The sequence below is a fragment of the Echinops telfairi genome, unplaced genomic scaffold (assembly GCF_000313985.2).
Source record: "Echinops telfairi isolate 266 unplaced genomic scaffold, ASM31398v2 ScPeMD7_7420;HRSCAF=8458, whole genome shotgun sequence".
Taxonomy (NCBI): Eukaryota; Metazoa; Chordata; class Mammalia; order Afrosoricida; family Tenrecidae; genus Echinops; species Echinops telfairi.
In genome coordinates, this window is record NW_022111320.1 from 44,819,405 (window position 1) to 44,834,040 (window position 14,636).

Consider the following 14,636-nt stretch of genomic DNA (forward strand, 5'->3'; position numbering starts at 1 on the left):
CATCAGCTTTCTTCACCACATTTACTTATGCACCCACTTTGTCTTCAGCGATTGTGTCAGGAAGGTGAACATCACAGAATGCCAGGTTATTAGAACTTTGTCCTTGTGTTGAGGGAATACTTGAGTAGAGGTCCAATGTCCATCTGCTACCTTAATACTTAACATATAAATATATGTACATAGATCTATTTCCCTATCACTACATATAAATATATTGACATATGTACATGCCTGTATTTAGACCTCTATAAATATCCTTTGCCTCCTAGTTTTTCCCTCTATTTCCTTTTACTTTCCTCTTGTCCCACTATTGTGTTCAACCTTCATTCGGGTTTCAGTAATTCCTCTCTGCTACATTGCCCTTGATCAAGCCCCACCAGGCATTCTCTGCACCTCCCCGCCATCGATTTTAGATCACTTCTGGTTCCACACTTTGATCTTTTTAATCCCTCCCCAATCATTTCAGTGATGCTTTGTGAATCTGGTCAAGTTTACTGAGTTTGTTTCAAAGCTACATGTCAAGATACTTTATGACTTTGATCTTATCTAATTCTGAGAAATCTCATGGCTTCACACATTTCCTCTGTAGATAAAATGCTTCCAAACATTTTGGAACTGTAATTTGGAAGCACTTACATGGAGAGGGATTAGATTTTCCAATCACAGTAGAGACTAATTTTAAACTCAGATGAATCATTTGAAGACAGGCTTACAAATGCTTCCTGGGGCAGCCCTGGATTTGGGCCTGGGATGTTTACAGTGCAAAATAGTAGCATCAAGAGTCAAGTCCCCAGTTACCTCCCGAATGGCCCATAGAGAACTCCCTCAGAATGGCAGCCACCCTGGTCTGTCTGGTTCAATTATTCAAGTCATGATGACTTAGAAATGATGTGACAAAGAACACTGTTGTCACGATTGGAATTATAATCGTGACCAAGCCTAGGGTAAATACCTTCCAAGATAGATTGCTATCTTCCCAAATGTCTCAATGATTGGTTTCTTATTCTTTCTGTGGTTCTCAAACATTGGTGTCTGTCTTAGTCAAGGTTGTCTGTATAAACTGAAACCTGTAAGATGCATACACACGCAGAGAAAAAGATTTATAGGTCAGACGGCAGGGACAGTACAGAGTTGAGAGAAAGAGAACCAGTTGAGTCAAAATATCTATTTATAGTCTGAAACAGAAGTACCCAGAATTATTTGGCCTACTGCCCATTTTCAGGGGAAAAATTACTCAGCACCCACTGGCAATTAAAAGCTTATAGGGTATCCTATAGGCCAGAATAAAATGTAGCTAATCTACTTTTGTAGCCCCCACCCCCCAACCTGGATAATTCCAGCACCTGCCAGGAGGTAGTATCACCCACTTTGAGAAGCACTGGTCTGAAATAAATCCACTCACTAAGGAAGTGGTTGATGACATTGTATGACATAATGGAAAAGCAATCGTATCACATGACATTAGATTTGCCTTATGAAACAGGAATCAGCTAGTGTTTGCTAAAATTACCAGGAACCATTGCCTTGCAACTTGATTCATAATATTCACCACCATCGGTTGTGTTCTTCAGAAGTAAAAGGCAGAGTCCTCTGACATGTATGTATTAGATCGTCCTCCCAGGGAACACTCTACACTGGTAGGGAAGCGAGGAAGTGAGACTAGAGAAGCAAACATGGTAATAAAATCCCATGTGGTAATGCTGGGTCAATTCCTGTGGGCCATTCTAGAGACAGTGCTGAGCACTTCTTAGAGTTGTCCTGATCAGAGGGCTGTGTAGCTACAGAATCTATATTTCAGGACACATGAGTATTGTACATCTCCAGACATTCTTTAAGTGCCAGGCACAAAGGCCTCCCCCACCCCCCAGAGTAGCCTACCCATAAAGAAACACAGGCCATGGCCATTGGTGACGAAGTCAGCAGTAGCCCAGGTGCACAGAAAAGAAGAATAAGCAGAATATAGTGTCTGTTGTCAACCTCCCAGAGTCTCCGGAGGAACTTGTTGAGAATTCCGAGGCACAAGCCCTAACGTAAGCCTAAGGAAAACAGTGTCTCTGAAAGGAGAGGCTGGGCAGGTGCATTTTAATAAGCTCCTCCAATGACTTCATGCCAGTGCATTTGAGAACCACTGCAGTAGGCAGGTTTTTCATGGTTCTAGGATCTGATTGCCAACTTGGCAGTTGTGCAACACTCACAGATCTGAAAGCCCATCTACATTTATGTAGTGACCTTTATATCCACCGACTCTTGACATTTTGTAGGTGTCCAATGTATTCGATCGAATTTCATTAAATTAAGGGGAGATACACGCGAACCAAACTTTTTTAAAAAGATGTATAGAAAAAGAACCACAATTGTTTTATAGCTATGAGTAGTATCAATGCCCAAGGAGCACACAAGTTTTCTAATACATTCTGCAGTCATGCCAACTAGAAGACAAATTAGAATCCAAAGAGTCACTTCCACAGTGGCTCATGCCTTCTGACTCTTGAGAGGGAGCTTCTCCCTTATCTCCTCCTACAGATAAGGTTGATTTTATTCCATTCAGTGAGAACTGTGTGTATAGTCACCATTTGCATTGTTGAAAAAAGATATTTGCAATGAGTAACTCATTGGTCTTGAAAATTTTTATCACATGTTCTCCAGCATCATTTCTATCACCAAGACCTTATTTTCCAACAATTGATCATTCTTCTTTGCTTCCAACTTACACATTCCACTCATCATTAATTATCAAAACACCTTAAGTGTATGCTTGATCAATGTCCGATTGCAGAAGTTGATAGAAATACTTTTGTTTCCCATCTTTAGCATTAGCTGCTGGTGTGAAAAGTTGAATAATAGTCATATTATTGATCTTACCTGTAGGCATGTGGATATTATTTTATCACTGACAGCCTTGTGGTTCAGTTTAGATCTTGAAATGTTCTTTGTAATGGTGAATGTGATGCCATTCTGTTCAATTTGTCATTCCCAGCAGGGTAGCCTATATGATTATTCTATTCAGAAGGGCCAATGCCAGTCTATCTCAGGTCACTAATGCCTAGGATATCAATCTTCCGGCATTCCATTTCATTTTTGACAATTTCCAGTTTCTCTGGATTTATAGTTTGCACATTCCAAGATTAATAATGCATGTTTGCAGCTGCTCTTTCTCATTTTGTGTCACTCCATATCAACACATAAAGGTTCAGAAATTTTTACTCCATCCACGCTCTCAAAGTCAACTTGACTTTGAGTCAACTCGGCATTTCCTCAGTTGTATTTTGAGTACTTTCCAACCTGAGAAAGCGCCCTGTCGGCACTGTCGGGTAAGTATTGGACCACAACGCTCACATTCAGATCCCAGCTGCTCTGCAGGAGAAAGATGAAGCTATCTGCTGGTAAAGATTGATTGTCCCGGAAAGCCTATATGAAGTCGCTGTGAAATGGAACAGGTTCAATGGCAGCAGGCTTTGGGTGGAGGGGGCGGTGGACGTTTTTCAACCTGAGAGCCTCATCTTCTGGCACGTTATCACTGTTCTGCTTCTTTCCTAAGGTGTTCACTGGCCTTTTGCCAGGTCTTTTTTCCTGTTTTCATTCTTCCTATGCTGGAAGTCTCACTGAATCTTCTCCATGGGTCAGCCTGCTGCTATCTGAACTATCAGGGAAATGGTTTTTTTTTTTTTTAGCAGCAAGCAGCAAGCAAGACACCACCGGGTGACAAACTGACCAATGCGTGGTAGAACATGTGGTTAACAACTGTCACATTGATCAGCATAGCTCTAGATAGGATTTTAATGGACATTGCCAGGGTGACTGACATACTGTGCCTCACTGTTCTCGCCTTCATTGTTAATACCATTGCCTTCCTTCAGCTAGGCAGCTAATGTTTATTTATGAATTATGTAAATGAATTTGTTCTGGCTACTTTCAAGTTTTGCTGACTTGGAATTAGCCCTGTCTTTTGCAAATAACTTTGATAATCTTTACCCCAAATGATAAAATTTGGATTAATGATGGAATTGATTTCAAAGTATTTATGTTATCTTGTGGAAGTCTAGCATATAAAACCCCAGGCCATTCAGTCAATTCTGACACATAGCAATGCTATAGAATAGAGTAGACTGTTACCTAAGTTTTCCAAGACTATCAATCTTTCCAGGGACAGACAGCTTCATCTTTCTTCCAGGGCAGTTGGCGGTTTGAGTCAATTAGCAACACAGGGCTAATTGATCCAGAAAAAGGTCTCTCTTCTTGGAGGTAACATGGAGGCCTGAAAAGGTATAGAGTGAAAGATGGATTTGTATTCCGATTTTGAAGTTAGTTACTGCAGAATCTGTACATGTTGCTAATTTTTCTGAGACTCCAATGCCATTTGATAGGCGCTAACTACTTACCTATGAGTTGTTTTCTAAAAGGTAAATGAAACAATTTATGTAGTGTGACTGGCCAGAGGACATGTCCTTCAAATGTTAGTTTCTTACCCCAACTTTCTTATGTGTTGATTTCATGGTTTAGTTCTCAGGGTCAGCCTAACCCTTGACATTTCTATTTGCTTACGGAACAATTCTCCTAAGATCTGTCAAGAGCTATACATTTGCCAAAAGGCTAACAGGGTAAAACAAAACAAACAAACAAACAAAAACTGCGGTGGCCACATGATCTTCAGGCATTGTAAAGATTCACGTACTAAGTCAGTTAATCGTATAACTGGCCTATCATCTACAATTATGCTCTTCTTTCCACCAAATTTGGATGAGTAGCTACATAGAGTAATAGACAGACAATAAAGAAAGTTCTAGTACTTAAAAATATATAGAATCTTCTTCATGAATGAAAGAACATGAAGAGTCCTCTTATTTAATAAGACCGTGTGGCAATATTAGAATGTACCAGGCCTGGACTGGTTTCCGGGGCAGAGTGGAGAATAAGACATCCCCTCACCTCATGAAGCTGTCACCAGAAGTAGACGGCAGGCTGCACTTCTGAGCAAACGTGTGAGACCAGTTCAGAGAGTGGTGAGACCAGCAAGAAAATGAACAGGCCAATGGAATAGACGAGTGCTGCTGTGCTTCGACTGTAGGGAAGGGAAGGTCTTGTGATGAACTGACATTTGAGTTGACATATCGACCGTGGGAAGGGATCTCTCAGGAATATATGTGTGTAGGCAAACTTCGAACCAAACCCATCGACTTGGTTCAGAGTCCTAGTCACCCTCTGATGTTAGTTTCTTACCCCAACTAGTACCGAGTGGGGTTGCTCTGTGGGGGTTTCTGAGGCTGTGAATCTTGACCGAATTACACCCCTTCATCTTTCTACCACAGAATAGCTGGCTGCTTCAAATTGTGGCCATTTGAGTTAGTGCCCCACTGTGTTAGCGGGGCTCCTATTGGAGTAAGAAAGAGGGAAAGTTCCAGGAGGAGCGAGAGGCAAGTGCAAAGGCCCTGGGGCATAGTCTGAGAACAGGGAGGAACCCAGTCTCCTTAGAGCACGGTTAGTGATGTTAGGAGTGGCAGGAAATAGGGACAGTGAGGAAAACAGTGGTCCAAAATAGGCCAATTTTGGATATTCAAGTTCTAACACAGTGAGCAAGTATTTAAGTAGATTGTTACTTAAGTGCATTACATAGTTAAGGTAAGTTTATTTATTTTTATTTTTATAAAAAAGTAAGTTGAGTTTTATTTTTCTAGGAGTATTTATTTTATAAACTTATTATTTATTTATTATTATTTAAGCAAGGTTATGATTTAAGTAGCAGAGTAATTCAATCTGATTTGGGCTTTTATCTATATCTATATCTATCTATAAATATAAATATGGCTGCTCTGGGAAGAGGTTGTTGGAGAAATAAGATGAGAGCGTCCTCAGTTCCGTCCCAATTCTTGGGTAATGATAAGTTATAAACTATCTACGAAGGTAAGTTTTAAGAAATGCTACTTACTTTAGAGCCTGAAGAATTGGGAAAATGAGCCTGACTCTTCAACTTACTGGCCGTGAACCTGACACAAACCCCTAGACCTTGCTCTACTTCCGTGTCGCACCTATTGTGCTTAATGGGCATGCATGTGTTCGACATGACCTCTCCTGGCTCTATGCCAACGAGGAGTCGTGCTTCACCTCCACAGCCTCCTCGGGCTCCTCCGGGCACGTCTTGCTCAGTTCTCTCTAGATTTGCTGGTGACACTTTCCTTTCTGTTTGCAGGCTGTGTGGACACAGACGAGGGCGATCTCTATTTCCTCATCGATGGTTCAGGCAGCATCCGGAAAGAACAGTTCATGGAAATCAAGGAGTTTATGTCGGAGGTGACAAACATGTTCAGTATTGGCCCAGATAGAATCCGAGTTGGAGCTGCACAGTTCTCGGACGAGTGTACACTGGAATTTGATATCGACAGCTATTCTAATAATGTTGACGTAAGGAAGGCTGTTTTTAACCTCAAGCAGAAAAAGGGTCGTACTTTCACGGGCCAGGCTCTGACTTTTATGCAGCAAGTGATAAAGGAGGGACGGAAGCACCGCTTCTCTGCCATTCCCACCTACCTCATTGTGCTGACTGACGGGAAGTCCGATGATCGGGTCCTGGAGCCTGCACAGAGCCTAAGGGCCGAAGGGACCATCATCTATGCCGTTGGCATTGGAGCGGCCATTAAGAGAGAGCTGAGTGAAATTGCTGGGGTAGAAGAAAGGGTTAGCTATGGGAAGAACTTTGATTCTCTCAAAAGTATAAAGAATGAAGTCGTTCACAGCATCTGCACTCAGAAGGGTAAGCAAATCAAGACAGACTCTGTGCTCCACATTTCACCAGGCCCACTCATGGCCAGCTTGAGACAAGGCACACTGTGACCGGTGGCCTGGTTAATGGCCCCCCTCCACAACTAAGCTACCATGCAGGGGTGAAGCCTCTGCCATCGTTGGAGAATCCCTCTAAAGACAGGGGGAAAGTGGCTCAAATGATGAGTCTTGACAAAGTCTACTGCTGTGGAGTATGAGACTATTCTGTGTGTGTGTGTGTGTGTGTGTGTGTGCACAGACATGCATGCTTTGAAGGCAAATTGGGGGAAAATGGACTCTGGATATCAATAGCTAAGGGTTCAGCTTATTTTTTTTTTGCTTGATCTTCAAACTTCTTCAGCTATGAAATGGGGATACAACCTATGTCAGAGAACCCTGATAGGCTTAACGTAACAGACACCAGCCAGATGCTATACTACGAACCGCATTTAGAATAGATAGAACCATGGTTTATGTTGATTTATAACAGAAACACACATTCACATTTGGGTTCTGATGAAAGTTTAAATACCAAAATGTAGGCGAAAACTTAGGAAATTTCTGGTTGTTTTTTATAAGAAAACTGACCAACTGCCGTCACGTTGTTCCCAACTCTCGGGTGCAGAGTAGAGCTGCCCTCCACAGCATTCCCCAAGCTGTGAACTTCCTGAAGCAGGTCACCAGGCCTTCTCCACCAAACTTTCTAAACCCTGCCTCCTGCCCAATCTGCTGTTCTCACCACTCCATCTGATTTGGTTCTAATACCAGTGGTTTATTTTCCCAGTCTCCCAAGTTTTAGCTTCTTAGTTTATCTGAATCTCTGTTCTTAGTTTATCTGTTCAGAGAGTAGGTTACATTGCTATACAAATGATGTACAATGATGTCAACAATACAGAATATTATTTCTCTCTTATGGAATCGTTCAAGTGAGCAATCCAGCTGTATTAGAGATGTAGTTTCATCCTTGACAGATAGCTTCTATCTTTAGTCAAAATGGAACAATGTCCCCCCCTTCTCATCTCCTCCAAGGGAAGAAGAGCCCTCATATTCAATAATGTTCACAGTAAGGCCCTGCATGAGCCTAGTCACTCCTGCGCATTTCTATTGGTCAAAACATAGTCACGTGGCCACATCGAGCCTCATGGGGCGACTAGGAAAAGTAATCTTCCACTGGGTAGCCGTCGGCCTAGCTGAAACTGTCTAACCAAATAAGAATGGGATAACAACAGATATTAGTGAAGTTGTTTGTATAGATCCTGCTGCAACGGCTAAACCACATGCCAAAATCTATTTCACGGGAAAGAGAGTCTTCTACAGCAGTGATGTAGAAGCCCCCCCAAATGCTCAGTGACTCCCTAGTTCTCATTGTCAAGATGACTCTAAGATAAACCGGGTCTTAAAGTGGTGGCTTTTTGCCCCGGTGGTTCATTGAGTCACATGTTGGCCAGCTAATGACAAAGTCGGCGATTCAAATGCAGCCGGTGTCCCAGGGATGAAAGATGAGGCTGCCTGCTCCCCTCAAGATCTAAAGTCTCAGAAGCCTGGGGAGCAGTTCTACTCTGAACAACAGGCCTGCTGAGAGTCAGAATGAATTTGACGGCGGTGAGCAGTGGGTTGGTGGATATCTGGTATGAATTGACACCGATTATTAAAAAAAGTAATGCCTTTCATATTTGTATGGCCAAGATTACTTGTCTATTTTTAAATAATATAAGAGAGACAATGTGAGTAGTGAGGGAGGGACCCGTTAGAAGGACGGCAGAGACAAGACAGGAGAACAAATGGAAGGTGATGAAATAACTACACGGTAAAAGAGAACATGTTTGCTGCACGTATCTCCCATGGGAGCAGAGAACTGGTTACTTTGGCTCTGATTCCTTTTTTGAGCCCCACTGCATCCTAAATGCATGAATAGATACTTGGAGTTTCATGTGCCTTCCAACATTGTGAAGGAAGGAATGCGAGGTGAATGGAGACACTCTTTCGAAGTTGCGTTTCCTCTGTGAAGCCCTTGAATTAAACAGACTTCTGATTTGCGGTGTTAATCAGCAGGCTCCTACTGAAGAAGTAAATAAAATGTTCCAAGGCTTGCATTATTTTTTACATCTTATTTAACTTTTTAACTGTGAATTAGGTGGAGGTTTACAGAGCAGATTATCAATTTTACATTGAACAGTTCATCAAACCTCCCAGTGTCTTGCTCTGTTTTGATCATTTTTTTGGTCCACCTCCCTCTGATTGAATATTATTGGATATTAACATCCCCCTTCGTCCAAGTTCACACCTGTATACCCACTGGCCTGTGGCTTCCCCTGTCCTCCCTTCCTCCAGCTGATAGTCATCAGAGTGCTACTTGTAGAGTGAACGCTTTTCTTGACTTTCTTGTAACAGTGATCTCGTACAATTGTTGTCCTTTGGTGTTGGACCAATTCCGCTCAGCATAATGCTCTCCAGGTTCATTTATGTCAGGAGGTGCTTGAGGTAATTTTGTATGTTTGCTGACTCCTGCATTTATTTCCATGTCACTGCAGCTACATGTTCTGAGAAGCCATGCCAAACTCATTCTTTTCTATTCCTTTTTTACAACACGCAGAATGTGAAGACATGAAGGCTGACATCATGTTTCTGGTGGATAGTTCTGGAAGTATAGGACAAGACAATCATGGGACAATGAAAACTTTCATTAAAAACCTGCTAAATAGGATCCAAATTGGTCCCAGCAAAACGCAAATCGGACTTGTTCAGTTCAGTGACAACATCAGAGAAGAGTTCCCCCTTAATAAATACTTTTCCCATCAAGACATTTCTGGTGTGGTAGACTCAATGCTTCTTATAGGTAGAAACACGCTAACTGGCCATGCCCTGGACTCCACCTCTCCTTACTTCACCTCCGCCAGAGGAAGCCGTCCTAAGGTTAAAAAGTTTCTCATCCTCATCACAGATGGGGAAGCACAAGACAGTGTGCTAGAACCTGCTCAAAGGCTTCGGGACCAAGGTGTGATCATCTTCTCTGTAGGGGTGTTTGGGGCCAACCGAACCCAGTTAGAGGAGATTAGTGGGGATGGCAAGCTGGTTTTCCAGGTGGAGAAGTTTGAAGATCTGAAGGCCATCGAAAGCGAACTCATCTTTCGGGTGTGCACCGTTGACGGTAAGTGACCCTGCTGCCCGTTGGGACTCCCGGGTGTGGGGTGTGCTTTCCTCCGGACTTGACCTCTCTCTAGATTTGACTATTTCAAGAAAGTCGGGCATAACTGGATTTTACAAAGCTGGTTTTAATCCCATATGATTGTCCAGCGTCACTTCCCAGCTACCTCAAGCCACCATTCCACCGTTAATAATAAGAACTACAAATTCATCCTCCTTTTAGTCAAATTCGTAGAATTCTCTCGTTCCAAACGGCTTCCCTTTGGTTTAAAAGATTTGTTGTGTTATTAGTTGCAGAGAGTCAACTCTGATTCATGACAATCCTGTGTCATAGGACAAAATGTTGCCCGGTTTCTCTGTAAGACAGGCGTATTTTCATTACTTCACATTATTATTCTTACCCTCTGCCAACTAGGTATTTTATATTTGCCAGTATGTGCCTGGATGGTAATGACCGACACATGTACAAGGAAATATATAAATTTCCTTTGGGTATTTTTGGTTGGTCGCCTTTTCCCCCTGAATGTTTGGTGGCTGTCACTTTTTAATCTCACTCGTTATATTGCTTTTCAAATTGTGTCAAGCAGCCTTCACTGTGAGCACAGCATTCATTACGGGCTCTTGAAAGAGAATTTGCTATAAATCCACACAGACCACCCCTAAGCCCCCACAAACCCAAACTGCGCTTTTAAATCTATCATGGTGCCCATTGGAGAATGATTGATATGAGATTTTCAGAACGTCTCATAGTGAACCCTGAATTTTAACAACATCCCTAAGATTTGTCTTGTGGCAGCTTAATTAGAGCTTTTTCTTCCTCCAGAAGAGAAGTGAGGGGAGACGGGGGGAGGGAGGGAATCGGGGAGCTAATAACAATGAGCACACGCACGAAGAAATGTTCTAGAACTGATTGTGGTGATGATTATGCAACACTTCCAGGTGTGATTGAACGATTGCATGGAAATTTGGGAAAGAACGGAAACCTTAATCATATTGAGACATGCCAAGAAACCTGGACTTTGAGGCTACAGTGCCACCTTCAAAGGCAGCAGGGCTCTCCCGGGCGCCTCTTCATTTGGGTAAACGTAGTGTCTTGAAGGCCCCGTCTATAACACAGGCACGGTCAGGGCAAAACTGAAATTTCAGCTGACCACTTCATTAGCTAAACTCATAAATATTTATCAAGTCAGGAGTAGCCCCCACAGGTCAGAGGGCCCCCAGTTGCTGAAGATATCGTCTGGGTTCATTGATTGTACCTGAAAGTTGAAAATCAGAGGCTTCATGGCCGTACTGCAGGGCGGGGGTAAATTTACCAAGTGGAAAATAGAGAATGTGACATGGCAGAAGGCATGTGCTCAGGTCGTTGAGAGAACACAAAAAGGGGGAAAGAGAAGCCCACCATTTGGAGACTCAGCCCGAGCAGCGGCTTGTCTTCTGATAGACAGGAAGGTTTGCAGCTACAGCCGAGGTGATAAGAGCCTTAGCTCTCCCCTCCTTGGGAGGGCTCCTTTCTGAGGTGGGTTCAGGCAGCCAGGAAAAGGGGCACATGGTAAGGTTAGGTCCTACAGCACTTCCAGAGAGAGCTGGAGTGACAGGTAGTAGGATAGAAGCCAGCTTATTCTACGAACTCCCCAGCTCTTGAACATAGAAGATCCGTTGGTGAGCACCAGACGTGTCTCTCCAGCATATTAGCATACCGCCTTCTGCCAGTTTCGTTCAGATGAAAGCCTTCTCAGCAAAAGGCACACCCTAGAGAGATGCTGCAGTGCAGAGTGGTGTGACATAAGGGCCACCGAATCTGAAATCACGTAGCGAAGGCGACGCACGTCGCTGAGCAAGTGGCACCGTCAGCCTGGTGCTCAGTGAAATGGTGACAGGTGCTCTGGGAACGGAAGGAGATGCCATCTCTGCCCATTGCTGGCTCCTCTTCTCGGCAGTCTTTAGCGAATGCACTCCACCCAGCGTGCGTGCTTTGTGCTTTCTCGTCCTTGCAGAGTGTAAAGGGATCCAGCTGCTGGACGTTGTGTTTGTGCTGGACAATTCAGGCAGCATCAGTGAAGAACAGCTACAAAGCATGATGAACCTGACCATCCACTTGGTGGAGAAGGCGAATGTTGCCAGCGACCGGGTCCAGTTTGGAGCTCTGAAATACTCGGACCATCCCGAGACTCTGTTCTACCTGAATACCTACTCAAGCAGAAAGGGGATAACTGAGAATCTGCGGAGGCGCAGGGCCACTGGCGGGTCGACCTACACGGCCAAGGCCCTCGATTACTCCAACACCCTGTTCACGGAGGAACATGGCAGCCGCCTCCGACAAGGCGTGAAGCAGATCCTGATCATCATCACCGACGGGGTATCCCACGATCGGGACCATCTCAACCACACGGCCTTGAAGCTGAGAGAGAAGGGGATCACCATCTACGCAGTGGGCGTGGGAAAGGCCGACAGAGATGAGCTGGAGATGATGGCAGGGAGTAAGGAGAATGCTATTCACGTGGAAAATTTCGACAAACTGAAAGATATTCACCAGCTTCTCCGAGACAGTCTGTGTGAAGTTTCCCCCGAGGGTACGTGGCTGTTTATGTATTTACGTGTTTGTTTTGTCATTCTTTTGTGGTTGAGCGTAGGCAGCATGGCCACTGTGTCCATCACGTAGGGTCTGTATAATTCTGTGACACGGATTCCGTTCTTGAACTTGGGTAGTCATTCGGGAACCTGCTCCTTCCCCCGGTGGTTTCTCCACCGTGCCCTTGAACTCACTTCGCTCAGAGGCTCCTACCTAATCTTCCCAGTTGCGGTTGTCAGGCTAAAGGCGGGAGCGAGAGGCCCTGACTGAGGACAGGGCTCAAGACAGTCTGGACCAGCTAAGCTAGACCTACTGAGGGGTTTTTAAGGAAAGCTTCGGGGGATATTTTTGCCTTAAAGTTCTTTCTCTTTCCCCCCCAACTTTCTATTTAAAGTTTCTAGAGGGTACGTTGGGAGACCTGGTGGCCTGGTGGTTATCAGTCGGGCTGTTAGCTTGTGAAACCAGCAGTTGGAAACCACCAAGCTTTTCCCAGAGACAAAGAGGAAGCTTTCTCCTCCCAGAAAGTGTCCCAGTCCCAGAAACCCACAGGGCATGTTCTATCCCATCCTATAGAGTCACCATGAACCAGAATCAACTCTATAGCAGTATGCTTTAAGGGTGGTTATAAAAGCTTCATAAAACAATTTTTTTTAATGGCAAGGTTTAGCTTCCCATTATTTGAGGGGTCGTGAGCTGAATCTGCCCCTCCTCAGGGTACCAGTTTTCTTGTCTTTAAAGGAAGGTCCCTTTCCACCCTAACGTGTGTTGAAAAGATTATACAAGAAAAGTTCAGAAGTATTTCTTGCTATTTTCCCACACCCTTGCCTTTTTCTGGACAGGAAGGCACTTTTCTAAGGGTCATACTCTCCTTACCCCCTTGCACAACCAGCTACTCCTGGCCTTGTGCAGCCCCAGGCGCCAGCTTCAGGCCATTCTCAAGCGGTGAGTTTTACGATGTAAACCATAGGTTCCCACACGTTTCAGGGAAAAAAAGAAAAGGAAAGGAAGAAATGACTCCGCATTCCCCTGGCAATTAAAAATGTTTGTGCTACAGCCCAGAATATAGTATAAAGTGTAGATTTCTGCTTCAGCAGCCCCTGTCCCAGTCCCCCATGGTTCCAGGGTCCTCTGAGGGGGGTGGAGGGGGTGGAGGGGGTGGAGGTAATATCGCCCATTTTGAGCAACTGGTCCAAACAAATGGATTTTTTTCTCTGAAGACCCTAGGGCTTCTACATGAGATTATAGGCTCTGAGGAGGTGAAAGGTTTTAACCACTAGCTCCTGCCTAGGAGAAAGATGTGGCAGCTAGCTTCCATTAAGACTTAGAGTCTTGGAAACTATTGGGCAATAAGGGGACACTAGGAGCCATAATTGACTCAATGGCCGTGAGCCGGCAGCATAGTTGCATAGCAAGTTTGAATGGTTGAGTAAGGATTTCCAGCTAAGTGCCACGAGTCCAGAGTATTGAATATGGAAGTTTAAAGTGTGGGGTAATAAAGATTGGCTACTAGGATCAGCGAGGGAAGGGATCAGCTGACTACATGAGGTACCACTAGGGTCGGGAAATCTGAAGGTATCCCATCTGAGTGACAAAAGAATGAGAATTGCCTTCTGCTCTGAAAAGCAGAAATGGGCAAGAAGTGAGCTGAGGAGGACTTCAGTCTTTCTTTCCTTGGATGGCCTCACCTCTACATCAGTGTTTCCCAAAGTGGACTATACTGCCCCCTGGAGGTGCTGGAAGGATCCAAGGGAGCTGCATAAGCAGATACCTACACTTTATCCTGGATTACGAGCTCCAGTACTAAACCTTTTCATTGCAAGGGGACCCTGAGGAACTATTTTTTTTCTCTGACAAAAGGACGGTAGGCCAAATACATCTGGGAACTTATACAATCCTTGGCTAACCTTAGTACATTCCTCCAAACCTGACAAATTAATCAGCGTCACCCCTTCCTGCTTCCCTCCTTCCCTCCCTCTCCTCGTTCTTCTCGCCCCTATATTCCTCTCCTGCTTTCTTACTTCCTCTCTGGCAACACAAAACCCTTCTTTGCATCCAGATAAATCCAACTCCTACAGCTGACATTCATCCACTCTCGTCATTGTCCCCAGACAAACCCCAAAGTCTTCCCTGTCATCCAACATCAGATCAGCATCTTCTTTGTTCAGTGAAA

General features: G+C 44.2%; 1 protein-coding gene across 1 annotated transcript in view; it reads left to right on the plus strand.

The window, feature by feature from the left end:
• The window catches only part of COL6A5 (collagen type VI alpha 5 chain), a 149,102-nt gene that overhangs the window by 26,768 nt on the left and 107,698 nt on the right, over positions 1-14,636 (plus strand). Inside the window, exons 5-7 of the mRNA XM_045297696.1 lie at positions 6,185-6,745; positions 9,347-9,901; positions 11,892-12,467. Coding sequence (XP_045153631.1) covers positions 6,185-6,745; positions 9,347-9,901; positions 11,892-12,467 — 1,692 coding nt within the window. The remainder of the gene's footprint in view (positions 1-6,184; positions 6,746-9,346; positions 9,902-11,891; positions 12,468-14,636) is intronic.